At 55.2% G+C, this 14,739-nt stretch overlaps 1 protein-coding gene across 5 annotated transcripts in view; it reads left to right on the forward strand.

Annotated features, from left to right (window-relative positions):
• The window catches only part of LOC311444089 (histone deacetylase 8), a 28,828-nt gene that overhangs the window by 12,154 nt on the left and 1,935 nt on the right, over positions 1-14,739 (forward strand). For 3 of the 5 annotated variants that reach the window (XM_084534916.1, XM_084534917.1, XM_084534918.1), the window contains 5 exons: positions 226-270; positions 519-689; positions 1,217-1,270; positions 1,412-1,612; positions 1,797-2,613. In XM_084534916.1, the coding sequence (XP_084391042.1) occupies positions 226-270; positions 519-689; positions 1,217-1,270; positions 1,412-1,612; positions 1,797-1,970 (645 nt within the window). In that variant the 3' untranslated portion in view covers positions 1,971-2,613. Of the gene's footprint in view, positions 1-225; positions 271-518; positions 690-1,216; positions 1,271-1,411; positions 1,613-1,796; positions 2,614-2,709; positions 2,899-3,022; positions 3,076-4,029; positions 4,161-4,957; positions 5,100-7,728; positions 7,842-8,812; positions 8,891-9,281; positions 9,391-11,427; positions 11,601-12,247; positions 12,343-14,739 lie in introns of those variants that run through there. The other 2 variants (XM_084534920.1, XM_084534919.1) reach the window with 2 other exon arrangements.

Genomic DNA, 14,739 nt, shown 5'->3' on the forward strand with positions numbered 1-14,739 from the left:
CCAGCAGCCAACAACAGCCCTGCTCCTACTCCAGTGCGGTCTTCCCCCTCTGATGCTAACGTGAGACTTTCCACAGCTCGCCTCTCAAAACTACCTCTCAGTCTCCAGCTAACCGCAGCCCTTGGGATAACTGAGCTTGGTCTGTGCTGCTGCTGCTCCGCTCGCCGCACCGGCTGCCCAAAGCCCCGGCACGGTTTGATTTCTGCCTCTCCTTTTCTCCTCCAGCCCATCAGTTTGCAGTCCGGGGATGGTGACCTGATGTCCTCTCTGGTAACCTCCGTTTGTTGGCCGTCCTGTTGTGTGGCTGCAGGATGGAGCTGTGCTCCGGCGGGGGCTGCTGCCCTCTGGGCTGAAGGGAGCTGGGGCTGTGGGTCGGGATTTGCTGGGGACAGGGGGGTGGCAGCTCTGCCCTGGGAACCAGGCTGGGTGAGCACAAGCCCTCGGGTGGCAGCGGGCTGCGCTCCTGTGGGCTGTTTAACCCTGCAGAGGTTTCCATGGTCCTTGTTTTGTCTGCCCAGTCCACCGGGCACTCGGAGCTGCTGGGCAAGGGCTCCTTTTCGAGCATGCTGGAAGACCAGAGCGGGAAGGACAGCCGCCAGGGCCAGTGGAAGCGGAGACGGCGGCTGGATGGGGCCCTCAACCGTGTCCCCATGGGCTTCTACCAGAAGGTCTGGAAGATCCTGCAGAAGGTGAGCTGGACATCCAGCTGCATCCTTTCCGCACGCACGGCACAGACCTTTCTAGGGTGAATTTGACACCCAGGGCTGGTCCCCAAGGTTGTGGTGACACATGCATCGTGGACAAGGCCTTCTGCTGGCCCTGGAAAGCCAGGGGAAGAGCTGGAGCTGCCTTGTAGGCATGCAGGACCTCCTTCACCCTGCTCTGACCCATGCAGAGAGGTGCTGGGTCTGCTGAGGAGCTTTTTGTGCTGGGCAGGGCTGTGAGCTGTGGGAGCCCAGTGCTGGAGCCCCAGCTGAGGCAGCTCCAGGCACTGCTCATCATCAGCATGGTAAAGCAGGGAGCGGAGCCCCGTGCTGGGTGTGGGAGCGCTCCGGGTGATGCCGAACCGATGTTTAAGGAGCGATGGAGTGTTGCAAGGAGTCGGGAGGTGGAGCTGGAGCGTGTGGGCAGCACATTGCTGATGTTCAGCTGGGAACGAGTGAGTGCACAGTGCTGCTGCAGGCTGTAACCATGGTCTCCACATCTTGTTCTGCAGTGCCATGGTCTTTCCGTGGAGGGCTTTGTTCTCCCCTCTTCGACAACCAGAGAGGTAGGAGGTTTATGAGGCAGGGAACAGGGCAAGGGGGTTGGTGTTGGGTACGGAGCTGCCCTGGCGAAGTGCCCAGTGTGGCTCAGGACTTGTGCTGGTGATAACAAGACCCTAGGTGCATTTCCTCCTCCCTCCACGCAGATGACCCCGGGGGAAATAAAGTTTGCCGTGCACGTGGAGGCAGTGCTCAACCGCGTGCCCCAGCCGGAGTACCGGCAGCTGCTGGTGGAGGCCATCCTGGTGCTCACCATGCTGGTGGACATGGAGGTGCACACCATCGGGGGCATCATAGCCGTGGAAAAGATCGTGCACACGGCCAATGACCTCTTCTACGAGGAGCAGGTAGGGGCTGCGGTCAGCCCCCAGGCTACCTAAGGGTCAGTCGCCCACGCTGAGGGTCCTGCCTGTCGTCCCCACTGTGGCACGGCGACGATGCGGTGTCCTCCTCCCGTGTGCGGGGTGCCAGCTGGCGGGTGGCAGCATGTTCCTAACGCTGCCTTTCCCATTTCCCTCGTCCCAAATCCAGAAAGCCCTGGGCGCTGACGACGACATGCTGGAGAGGGATCCCACGACGGGCATCTGCAGCCTGCTGTACGACAGCGCGCCGAGCGGCCGCTTCGGCACCATGACCTACCTCTCCAAATCGGTGGCCCTCTACGTCTACGAGTTCCTGCCCGGCGACGGCTGCGCCATGCAGTAGATCTCACCGCTCTTGTCCCCGGCCTGCGGGCTCGGCGGGAGGGTTTTTGGGGGATGACGGACTTTCGGGCTGGGTTTGCAGGCAGACGGCCTCGCGCCAGGAGAGCAGCACCAGCAGGGAAGGGCTGAGCTCCTGCCAGCACCTGCCTGCCTTTCGGTACTCTCCTCAGGGCTGTCTGTGTCTGAGGGGGCTTGGAAGGACCCCCCCCTTCTTCCTGCAGCAGTTTGGAGGTTTTTAACCCATTCTGTGCTGCTTTGTCCTCCAAATCTGCGGGGTGTAGCCTAGCTAGAGCTGGTGCTCTTCCAGCTGCTGATAGGGATAGCGCTGTTGGACTGATGGGGAGCGGGCAGCCCGTGCCCTCCCCTCACCCCTTTCCGCCCCCAAAATGCTGGGGGAAGTGTTTTCCACGTGTGTTCGCTGACCTCCGGGTCTGGTTTGCCTTAAAGCTGCTGGGGGGCCGTGCAAGCAGCCCCCTGCCCCTCAGGGCCTGCCTGGCTGTGAGCCGGCTTGGGGCCCCCCCGTGGGCCTTTTTTAACGAATGTTTTAAAAACAAACTCAAAAAAAAAAAAAAAAAAAAGCAAAAACAAACAAACAAACAAAACGCTTGTGCTGTGTGGGAATCCGCAATAAAACGTCTCCAGCACACGTGTGCAGAGTGCGATCCTCATGGGGGGGGTTGGAAATGACTGAATAATTAGGGGGAGGGAAATGATTGAATAATTAGGTGTGGGGGGAGAGAAGCAGCCATGTTCCCGTCCCAGGGCAGGGGACTACAGCTCCCAGCCTGCCTCAGGACGCGGACGGCGGCTCCGTCACCCTGCGCGGGGCCGTGGTGGCGGCGCTGATGGCGGCCGTGCCGCCGGTGGCCTACGTCTACAGCCCCGAGTACACGGCCCGCTGCGATGCCCTCTGCAAGGCGCCCCGCCGGGTCAGCGCTGGGATGGGGCAGGACGGGGGGCTTGGGGCTGCCCGCCAGCCTCGTGCTCATCCTCTCCCTCCTTTTGTTTTTTTATTTTTCTGTTTTTTAACTCCCCTTCCCCCTGGTTTTGCAGGCCAGCATGGTGCACTCGCTGATTGAGGCGTACTCGCTGCTGGAGCACATGATGTGAGTGTCACCGTGCCGCGGCCATGGGGCACGCCGAGCGTGGCCGGGGCCTGCGGGGAGCCACACGGCTCGTGGTGGTGCTGGGCTGCCACCGAGGGGATCTGCGGGGGTCTTGGGGCTCTTGGGGGAGCAGTCGGGGTATGGGGCCTGGGGCAGAGCGGCGAGAAGCCCTCTGCCGTCCTCTGGGCCCTTGGGGTTGGGTGTGGAGGGAGAGGAGAGGCTCCTCCTGCACAGCACCTCAGGATGTCCTCACGCCCCTGTTGAGGGACCTCCAGGAGGTCCCCCTTTGCTCCGTTTACAAATCTTTGTTTTGGTTTAGCTGGGGGTGTTTTGGTAGGGTGCCGCACAAACCATCGTGGAGGTGAACTCGAAGGGTGTGGGGATAGAAATGCCCGGCCTGTGGGCGAGCCTGCGGCGATCTTCCACTAGCCACAACCTGCACTGCATCGCCTGATTGCAGAGGGCTTCGGCACAGCCTCAGCTTTAATTGTGCAGGTTTCAAAGCACCCAGACCCGGGGACGATGCACACGGGTTGCTGAGGACAGGCTTGGTCTCTGCTTGGGTTGCAGGCAGGGTGTGTAGGAACCGCTGCTCAGCTCCTGCCCCAGCAGCCGGCTGTCCTGCCACAGCCACTGCAACTAGCCCTTGCCAGGAGTTGCTCAAAGGGGAATAACAAACCTAACGGGGAAAAAAAAAGTATCTCAAAGTGATGTGGAGAGGTTAATGCAGGCAGCTCCTGCGGCTGGTCCTCATCGGGGTGGGCACAGCCGGCAGCACCAGGCGTGGGGAGCAGCGTGCTGCGGCTCAGCGGGGCGGCTTTCTCTCTCCAGGTGACAGTGTGGGAGGAGGAGGAGGGATTTTGTGGATTATTTTTCAACAGCAAGCGCCGAACTGTCCGAGGAGTTTCCAGCTGGGTGGTGTTTTTGACTTGCTCCCTCTCCCCTCCCTGCTAGGATAGTCAAGCCGAAGGTGGCTACCATGGAGGAGATGGCGAGCTTCCACACGGACGCTTACCTGCAGCACCTGCAGAAGGTCAGCGAGGAGGGGGATGACGACCATCCGGAATCCGTGGAGTATGGACTGGGTGAGGACACGAGCTTTCTGGGGGAGGGCACCCAGGTATCAGGTGCCAGGTGCTCTTTGCTGGTGCCTAGGTGAAGCTGAGCTCCAGGGGCTTGCTGTGGCTTTGGTGTGGTGCTGGTCATGCTGATGCTTTCCGTGTTGCCAGCAGAGGGTACTGTCAGCCCCGTGCTGCTGCTCCATCTGGCCCCAGCTGCCAGCTTTTCCTGCTCATTTGGGGATCCTGAGGGGGGCGGGAGGCCCTGGCATGGTGCTCTTGGTGGAGAGCTGAGAAAGGGCTGCCACAGCCTGCTGTGGTGGAGGGCATGCGTGAACAGCAGCCTGAAGCTGCGGCCAGGAACCAGGTTTGCACTGTTTGCACACCAGCTTGGCTTACGGCTTCAGCAGTGGGCTCCTGCCTGCTGGACTTTAAGAACCTCCAGCCAGCAAGGCGGCTGTGGGTACTCCTCTGACTGGGGAACCCGTGGAGTGACCCAGCACTGAGGCAGCGGTGCAAACTCTGGGCAGACCTCATGAGGCTGCCCTGCACCTGCCCTTCGTGCCTCTGAAGCTGCTCTGCTTGCACTTAAGACCCTTCTGTGAATGATCCAAGCACAGGGAAGATTTTTTTTTTTTGCTTTTTTTCCTACTTACACCCCCTAAATCCTCTGTGCGAGTCCAGCCGTGATACCCGCCGAGCGGGTGCTGCGCTTCGGTTCGTTTCTTTCTCTTTTAGCAGAAAGTTAGGGCTGCGCTTGAGGAGCGACAGCTCGGGGCGTGCTTTGCACAGAGGAAACGCCCGACGCTGGCTCTCACCCGCAGGTTACGACTGTCCGGCTACCGAGGGCATCTTTGACTACGCGGCAGCCGTGGGGGGAGCCACCATCACCGCGGCCCAGTGCCTGCTGGACGGCAAGTGCAAGGTAGCGATTAACTGGCCTGGAGGGTGGCATCACGCGAAGAAGTAAGAAAACCATCTCTCTTCCCTTGCGTTTTCTCAACTGGGTGTCTGTCCCCAGCCTCCTCGCCCCCTGCTACCCCGGGAGCCCTCGGGGGAGGCCGCCCGGCGGTGGCTGTGCGGGCAGGGGGCCGAGAGGAGGCAGGGGGGAAGGAAGCGGGGCGCAGGGCAGAGGCTGCAGCGTGGCTCTGGGGCTCAAACCCACCGCCAGGGATGGTTTCCTCTGCCCTGGGAGTCAAGCAAGAATTAAGAGTCAAGCACAGCACGTTGTGGTCCACAGAGCAGGGCTGTGGAGAGGCAAGTGGTTGGTGTTGCTTCAAACTCGGGAGAGTGTGGCAAGACATCGTCCATATTGTTTGGTGTGGCTTTCTTGGCTCATTAATAAGAGGAGTGAAAAGGCTCAGGCCCAAGCTCTGGTTTTTGTTTTGCTCTGCTGGCCCTGAGCTGTGGTGTCAGCAGCAGCCCTCCAGAACAGCAGGAGAGGAAGCATCAATGTTGTCCCTAAATCCTGGGATTTTTGTAGTGCTAGAACAATTTATTTCTGTGGCTTCCTTGTTTCCCGAGGATAAATGTGTTATGTTAACTTCAAGCTCCCACCTTCCAAAACATCACATCAGCAAATGCAGACGAGGGCAGTCCCAGAAGCTTGCATAACCCGCATCCCTAATCCTAACTCCTTCTGCACAAGTGCACAGGTTTCCTTTCTTGCAGCAGCGTGGTGTTTTTTTTAATTTTTTAATTTTTTTTTTTCTGACAGAGGAGCTCCTGTAGTTGTAACGGTGGCATGCACACTCACATGATGGCAAGGTCTGACTGTGGCCCTGCTGACCAGGTTCAGCTGCTGCTTCCTGGGACAGGAAGGGGTTTGGCTTGGCTGAGCTGAGTGCTCTGGCTCTTTGTGACATGGACGGTTTCCTAAAATTCCTCTGCCTTCTTTTCCTTTGACGGCTTAGTTCAGAAAACACCTGTAACAGCAAAGAAGTTTTTGCCTTGCTGCTGCCGCTGGGCTGAGTGGGTAGTTTTCTGCTGGCTTGTTAAATCCCTTCTGGAGCCTGTATGAAATTGGTGCCCTCGTGGCACTTTGTGGTGTCACCAAGGGTTGGGTTCCCCTTTGTGCAGTTGCATCCTGCCAGCTGCTAGCTTTGCTACTTGCTTCTCACTGCTTGGTGAGAGCAAATGGTGCTGAAGGGCAGCTCTGCAGAGCTGCAGGCACCAGGACGTTCACCAGGAATGATTCCAGGTTTCTTCCCCTTGCCCCTGCTTAACAGAGGCTGTTCTGAAACTAAAAATATTTTGGGGTGGTGGAGGGGAAGGAATTTGGCTGGGTTGTTTCAGGCTCCCAGTCACAGCCTTAAACAGCACCATGCCCCGCCTGGAGCTTGCTGTCTTCGTGCTCGCTCTCAGGGCGTTTGTTGGAAAGGGAGAACTCCTCAGAGTTCCTTGTGAGCTCTGAACCTGTGAAGTTTGATTCTTTGCATTGCTTCAAGTTTCTGGCTCCAGTTGCCATGGACTTCTCCCTTCTTCCAGCTGTGGTTGGCTGGGTGACCCTCTGGAGGGACGTCGTTTCCTCTTTTTATTTCGGTGTTGGCACCGCATTTGCTCCTCAGGCTGCAGGGTTTGGTTCCTCCTGGTCCCTGTCAGAAGGAACCAGCAGCCTGGGAGCTCACTGAAGTCCTGCCAAGCTGGAATTGTGTCCACGCTGCATTTATTCCCAGCAGTGTGAGAGTAACGAGCAAGTAATGACCCAAGCTGTGCCCTTCCTGCGCGAGAGATGGAAAGGGAGAGAGCTCACCCGGCAGGTGGGCACTGGGGCTGTGCCATTATGCCTCTGTGCTGCTGGAGGACGAAGATTTTCACCTGTGGTCTTTCTCATTCAAGCCCCAGAGCTGGTCCTGGTGTGCATGCATGCAGAATATAGGTGTCCTTTTGTCAAAACACCGGCTTCTGGTGGCTCTGAGGCCACCAAGCAGGGAGTGGAGCAGTGCTGCTTCCTAAGGGGCACACCTGAGGTCGTGGAGCCATTTGAGCCTGGGGAAGAGGGATCTGGGCCCACACAAGGCTTGGTGGCAGCTTGCAAAGCTGCAGGGAGCTGACATCTTTTTGCTGCGTCCCCAAACCAGGTAAATGGACCAGTCAAGTGGTGACCGGGGACTTGACTTTGAAGCAAGTCAATCCGGGACAAGTGTCCCCACCACTCCTCTGTCCTCTGTTTGGCTGCTGGCTTCTTGCTGCAGAGGAAGAGGAGGGTACAGTTGACAGCAGTTTTAATCTCAGTGGCCCTGAATTTCTATAAAACATCTTTCTTTGCTAATATTTTATTTGCTAACATCTTATTTGCACAACAACGAAATGGGCAGAGCTCCTGCTGAGGGGTCAGAGCCTCCCCTCAGCAGGGCCTGCTGCTGGCAAGCCCAGGTGTGAGAAGGGATCAGCGTGAGCCATCGTGAGCTGTGCTCCCTGTGCTCCCCAGCCATGCTTTGGGCTGCTCCTGACCCACCTCTTGATCGCTGCTGGCCTTTGGCTGGGCTCCTCTTCCTGGAGGTGAAGGTGGAGGCTTGCAAAGTGCAGGTGGCGAAGCCGAGCTCGGTGGCGATTGCAGTGGTGCTGTTCAACCTCACGGCTGTTTTCTTCACAGAGATGAAGCCTCAGGCTTTTGTTACCTGAACGACGCTGTCTTGGGGATCCTGCGGCTGCGCCAGAAATTTGACCGAGTCCTTTATATTGACTTGGATTTGCATCACGGGGATGGTAAGGCCCTGCAGACTTGAGGGAAGGGATGGGGCAGTGAGGCTTCCCCTGCTGTAGCAGCCGTGGCTGTGTCCCCTTCCAGTGTGAATTCCCTCGATCCACTTCTCCCTTGTCCTGCTCTGTGGGTTTGCCCCGTGCTGCTCATTATTTTGGTGTTATTCGAGCGTGTTGCCCTCCTGTGAGGCTCTGGGCAGCACTCTCGTGCCTAAAGCAATGAGCTGCATGAAGGGCCAGCTCCCGCTGCAGTTATCCCCTCTGCCAGGGGCTCTCTGGCGAGGACTTCCCCGGGTTTGTGTGCCTGGCCCTGCAGAGGTCACGGTGCTTGATTCTCTGATGTCACCAGAGCAAAGCAGAAGCAGTCAGCAGTGCACGATGCCTTTAAAAGGACTGACTTTGTAAAGCTCAAGTCGGAGAGGGCCTTGCTGAGAGTGCGCCCTGCTTCAGGGCCGTTATTGCAACACCACTTAGCATTTCCTGCTCTCCCAACGTGGGGTGTTTCGCTTTGCTCCGTTCCACCCCTGCCCCACCATTTGGTTTCTGTTAAGTTTCCCGTAACTGCTCTTTCCCTGCACACCCCCGCTATTTTAATCCATATTTAAGGGAAAGAAGCGGCGTGTGGGATTGCAGAAGTGCTGGCGAAGAAGCGAGAGAGCCCAGTAGCTCTGGTTCTCATCAGAGCCACTCCAGCCAAAGCATCCTTGCTAGGCTCCCTCCCCAGCCTGGCAGGGCACCGACCCGTTCAGTTTTGATGAGCATGAGACCAGCCGAATTCATCTCAGTTGTGAACACTGCTGCGTTTGAATTCGTATCCCTGTAGCTGAAGGATGGATTTGCCAAGCCACGTCTAGGTTTCTGGGTCATTCATTCCTCCTCTGCTCACTGGCCCATGTTTATCGGGTGTGTGTTCAGACTCTGTTGCTTACGCAAATGAAAATGCTTGAAAGCTTTTTGTCTTTTCCCTCTTCTGACAGGGGTTGAAGATGCCTTTAGCTTCACCTCAAAAGTTATGACTGTTTCTCTGCACAAGTTTTCGCCAGGATTTTTCCCAGGCAAGTTGATCTGGCGAGGTTTGTACTGATTTGTACTCATTGATGAGGTCCCTGCAAAGGCACAGCCCGTCCTCACCGGCAGAGGTGTCTCTCTAAATGTTCCCCCCTTCTGACCCAGAAGAAGGAAAGAGGGGGAAACTCTGCATTTGACACATTTCCCCCTTTCTGTTTGTGGCAGAGCCACTGCTGGGCTGCCCTTGAAAGCTTAATTGCAGGGTAGGGCAGACAGCTAGAACCAGGTCCATCCAAACCCTCCCGTGTTTGTGGAGGTAAGGGAGCTTCCCCATGGACACGCCTGGTGCTTTGCCCTCACCTGAGACATGCCACATGTTTCTCTTGCTGCTGAGCCTCTTCTCCCCTTTGTTAACCCTTGGGTGTTTCTGATTTTCAGGCACAGGCGATGTGACGGATGTCGGCCTGGGGAAAGGTCGCTATTACAGCGTGAACGTGCCTATTCAGGATGGCATTCAGGATGAGAAGTATTACCAGATCTGTGAAACGTGAGTCCTCTTGCTCTGATACAGTTTGCTTGGATGGGATTTTGGAGAACAGACTGCACAGATTTTGCTTATTTACTATTTTTAATTGCTGTTCTTCCTTGGATAAGGCTCGCCCCTTCCCCTGTTGCTGTTTTTGATTACAACAAACACAGGTCTTAAGAGGTCTCAGAGGTTTTGTTCAAAAATTTGAGCAAGCTGAATAAACAAAGGTGTGAGTGCGAGGGTCTCTTGGCCACCGGTCAGCCTGGTGTGTTTAAGGCGAAGATGAGAAGGGAGAAGTACTTTTTAGCTGTGGAGCTAGGGCTACATGCTTTTTCTTCAAATAAATGCTCTGAACCCTGGCCATCCATCAGATATGTGCTTGGGGCTGAACTAGGAGTATTTTCAAAGCTCCTTTTGTCTGTGATGGAGAAATGAAAGGCTGAATGTCTGCCTCCCCACGGGCCCTTCTCTCTCTTGATTTGTGACAAACCCCACGAGCTGTTAGCCACATTGAAAGTGGACTGCTGGGCTTGTTCACTTTTAGGCGAGGTGAGCCTGAGTGCAGGGCTGCAGGACACGGTCTCACATCTGGCTCTCAGCTGTAACAGCTGAGGGCTGAAACCACTCAGGGCTTGGAGCCCCTTCGGGTGGTCACGCTGTGGCTGTGCCTCCTGCTGCTTGTGGCTGCTTGTGCCTCGTCTTGCTGGGGGCTACGCTTCCAAAAAGCAGCACAGCTTTAGGAGCAGAAAGAGGGGTTAGGAGCCCAGTCAGGATCAGCCCATCACACATGTAACGAGTTGAAGGACATCAAAAGCTGCCGTAGGTTCCAAGCTACGTATAAATACAAGATCTGCCAAGAGATTTTGAGGTTTCGTGAGCAAAGAGGAAGAGTCCTGGCCTGGCCAGCAGGTAAGGTGGCTGACCATGCCTCCTGGAGCCGCATCTCCTCCTGACAGGGGTTTCTGCAGACTGCCCAGAGCATTTCCTTGTGTTCTGCCTCCCCTGCTGGCAAGAGGAGCTGTGCTCCTTGTGCTCAGCTTGCTGACGTGCTGCCAGCACAGGCATTCCCAGAGCAATTCCCAGGGAGACACTGTTAATAATTTGTCAATAACCACCGCGTGGAAGTGGGGGGCCAAAATCTGATTTTGCTTTTTTTTTTCTTCTGGAAGATCTGACAGGTCTTTAAAATTTTGGAGACAAAGACAGCTAGGAATGAAAAGTTTCAGAGCTGCAGTGAGGTTGGCAGCACCAGAGCTGGATGCTGAGTTTCTGTGATGTACAAGAGTTGTAACTCATGTAGGGATGTGTCCAAGGCACATTTCCACCCAGAGTAACCTTCTGTAAACCTGGCTGCTCATGTAGTGTTTCCATCAAAAGAGGAAATGATGAAGGGTCTGTCTAATCATAAGAGTAGCTGATTTGCTTGATCGCCTTCCAAAACTGCCCGACGTAATGAATCAAACTGGTTCTGACAAGATGTGGGTGACTTTACCTGGAGTTTAAATGCTAACCTTTTGAAGATTAAAAAAAGCACAACGTGTGAGAAACACGACGAGTGCAGCAAAGGAAAGTAAGGAATAATCTAGAGGAATTCAGTGACGTTAGCTTTGCTCCAAAGACAAAGAAAAATCTGAATTACATTAAACAGTTGTGGCAGTTTGCATAATAAAGCCACTCTTAATTGTAGCTGAAAGAGGTAATTAATCAGCTAGTTTCAGCTATTAATCAGCCCACGCATGTGGTCTCAGCAGGGTCGAGTTTTCCCCAGAGGCGCCCGTGTTTCAGCAGTGAGGGCAGCCCTCAGCTCTCCGTGCTTGCAGAGCTGATGGCTTCAGCCCTGCAGGCACCTTGGTGGGGTTTCAAGCGGCTGGTGAAGTTTCTGGGGTGAGTGCTGGGTAAGGGCGAGCTCTTTGTCCCAGGGATGCATCTCCCTGGACATCAAACCATCCAGGAGATGCTTAGGAAGACCCCTGGGGTTGGATTCCTGCCCTGTCCTCAGGGCAGCTGATGTCAGATGCCTGCTTTGATGCCCACCCCCCCAATTTCTCCCCGCAGCGTGCTGAAGGAGGTGTACGCCGCCTTCAACCCGGAGGCGGTGGTGCTGCAGCTGGGAGCTGACACCATCGCCGGGGACCCCATGTGCTCCTTCAACATGACCCCCGAGGGAGTGGGCAAGTGCCTGAAGTACGTCCTGCAGTGGCAGCTGGCAACCCTCGTGCTGGGAGGAGGTGAGTGGAAATCCTGAAGGAGTGTCCCAGCACCACAGCGTGCGGAAGCGTTCGGGGTGGAAACTGGAGGAAGAGAGGAGAAATGGTATTTGGCAAAAAAAAACAAAAAACGAGGGGAAGGAAGCTTTGGAAAATACAGTCTTCCTCTCTTGTCAAAGTGTTTTTCTCTCCTTATTTCAGTCTGCTGGGAAATTCTTTCAGAGTCTCTGGCAGGGTTGCCTTCAGCCAGGGTTTTTCCTTGTGAGGTTGTGCACAGTCACGATGGACGTGACTACTCCCATACTGCCTGTGAAACATCATTTACTTGTAAAGCAGTCACTCGTTGTACTAATTAGCTTCGTGTTTGTCCTCTCAAGCATGACAGTGCTGAAGAGCTCACCAGCAAACGGCTGGACGTGTGGATCATGCTTTATGGGCCCAAGGCTGGCATTTAAAAGCAATAGTTCCTTGTCTCTGCTGCCGCCCTTGCCCTTCTGTCCCTGTTACCCATGAAAACCCCTCTGTGCTGTCAAGAGACAGATGGGCTTGTGCTGGGTCTGCAGAGGTGGCTGGAGGAGCTTCCGTGGCTTGTTCCTGCTAGTAAAATCTGCTCTTTCCCTTCTCCCCCATCTTTCCCCTTCCAAAATCACAATTCTTGCTGGAGACAGGAGGCTACAACCTTGCCAACACGGCCCGCTGCTGGACATACTTGACTGGGGTTATCCTTGGGAGAACGCTGTCCTCGGAGATCCCTGATCACGAGGTAAGGTTTGCCAAACCCTCCCTGCTCCTTGCCCAGGAGCAGAGTCACTCCACCTAACGCGAGCAGCACCCTGGCTGCTCAGTGCTGTTTTGTTGAGAGAGGCTCCTGCAACAATAACGCACTGTCCGAGCAGCACAGTGGGTGCTTGTTCCCCAAACCTAGGGCTGTCCACAGCTTTTTGGGAGGGATCTGAGAAGCCAGTAAAGTCAACCCTCAGGTAATTACACAGGGGGTGGGGAGGTGGAGTCACCTGCGGGCTCAAAGAGTCCTTCAGGATGTGCCAGGAAGGAGCCAGAGCTTTCTCAAGGCTCTATGTTTTAGTCTGCAGTGACTGCGGAGGAGAACTACATTCTGATTTGTCTGAGGATCTCACAGACCAGTATGCACGAGGAACTAAAGCGTATGAGTGGGTTTAAGCTGAAAATATGTCGTCATGGACATTGGTGCTTGCAGATACGAGACGCTTTTTGGGAGTCGTCCTGCTTAGAGGCGATCCTTTAACCAGAAACAGGTTTTAAAACTGAGCAATGAGTTGCGTGTGGGATGTCACAAGGTGCACAATGGGCTCCTGTGTGCTCTGGCTGCTCCTTCTCAAAGGAATATTTATCCTCTTCTGGGACAGCCGACGCTTGGGCTGCAGAGCTGAGCTGGCTGCGACTTCTGGCGCCACTGCTGGCCAGCCAAGTTGGGCTCCCCTTGCAGCGTAATGGTGCTTGTGATTTTTCGTTTCCGGAGACGAGATGAGCTGCTCAGGAATCACCCTCCTTGAGGAACACTCTCCTGGAGAGCAGCCCAGTCTGCCTCGTGGAGCTGTGCTGCAGCACCTGAAGAGGAACGAGCTGGAGCCAGGGAAAACGTGGGCTGCCTGGAGTGAAGCAGTCACCTGGTGTCACTGGTGCCACCGGGAGGAAAATGTGTGATCGAACCAAGTCCCTGCCATGCACAAGTGCATCTCGACTCTGTATCTCAGAGAAGATTTACTAAGAATCCTATCCGGGTGGTGATGTTAGCCCCAAGGCTGCTGGTGGGGATCAGGAGCGTAACTGCAGCACTTACTGGGTGCCAGGTGAAGTGGCTCAGCATGGCCAGAAAGGTCCTGGGAAAACATTTGGGTGGAGCTGAGACAGGAGCAATTTAGAAATCCTCTCTGATCTGCTTTGGGTTCAGAAAGAATACGCGGAGACGCAGGAGCATGATAGGTTGTCTGATTGTTCAGAGCCTGTGGCCACGTCCTTCATCAGAGGTAATAAAGTAATCTTGGTAATAAGAAACAGCTTCGGTACGTGAATTGAACGGTTCTGGATCTAAAACTGGCCAGAAGATGTTGGCATTCATCTCATTAAGTGTGGGGCAGCAGCCTGCCTTCGGGGAACCTGCATTTCTCTCCTGTGGCATGGAGAAAGTGGCCAAGCAATTCAGGGGGGTGCAGAGCCCCAAGGACGAGGCTGCTCTTCGACCAAACAGAAGCAGTGAAGTGTTCAAACAGCACCAGGTGAAGGACCTCCAGGCATGGCCCTTAGGTTGGCGTACGCCTCCAAATGAGCATGACTTTTCCCCAAAACCATGGTGGGAACTTGCAGGCTACAGAGCCTGCTGGGGGCTGGGACTGGCTTGCAGCTGGAGGTGAAATTTTGGGCTATCGTGTTCCCCCTGGATGTGCCCCCTGCAGCCACGCAGCTCGCACTGGAGCAAGGCACAAGCCGCCTGCCCTGCCTGTGTGTGCCCGTGGGTGCTTCGCAGCCAGGAAGGCCGGGTGTGATGCTTGTGCCTCTCCCAGAAGGGCGTGAGCCCCTGTCCTCTGTCAGGAGATCAAGAGCTCCGTTCCTAGCCTCGTTAGTGGCTCCAGCTGCTATTTTTCATAGAAGCTTGTAATCCTGTTTTGAAATGCATTAAGCAGTTTGTGTCCACAAATACCCTTAAGCCCAGATACACGGGCTGATGCTTGCAGTTTTTTTCAGAGGATTTCCCTTATTGGTTTTAAATTTTTTTTCTTGCATCTTCCCATCAGCGCTGGTCTGTGTTTGGAGCTCTTGAACCAGAACCAAGATCAACAACTTCCGAAACCGGCTGTCTTGACAAGAACATCGAAGGATCGCTTTTGTTTTCCTTCAGCTGATGCAGTTATCTGTCCCCTCCCTCCTCCTCCATCGCATTATTTCATGATGTGCTGCAGAAGGAGCCTCTGAACGCCTGCTGGCCGAGGCAGATGGAGCATGTTGGCTTTGGACGGCTTTACTGGTCCATGGTGCTCGTGCGTGGTCGTGCTCCATCTTCTTGGGCGTGCTCAGGGAGACAGTTGAGGGATTATAAAGTCTCGTTAGCTTTATTTAGCTCCCCCAGAAAGCTCACATTAACAGGGTTAAATGTGCTCCCTGGAAGGAGAGGATAAGTTTTGCC

Source organism: Aythya ferina (assembly GCF_964211825.1).
Source record: "Aythya ferina genome assembly, chromosome: 13".
Taxonomy (NCBI): domain Eukaryota; kingdom Metazoa; phylum Chordata; class Aves; order Anseriformes; family Anatidae; genus Aythya; species Aythya ferina.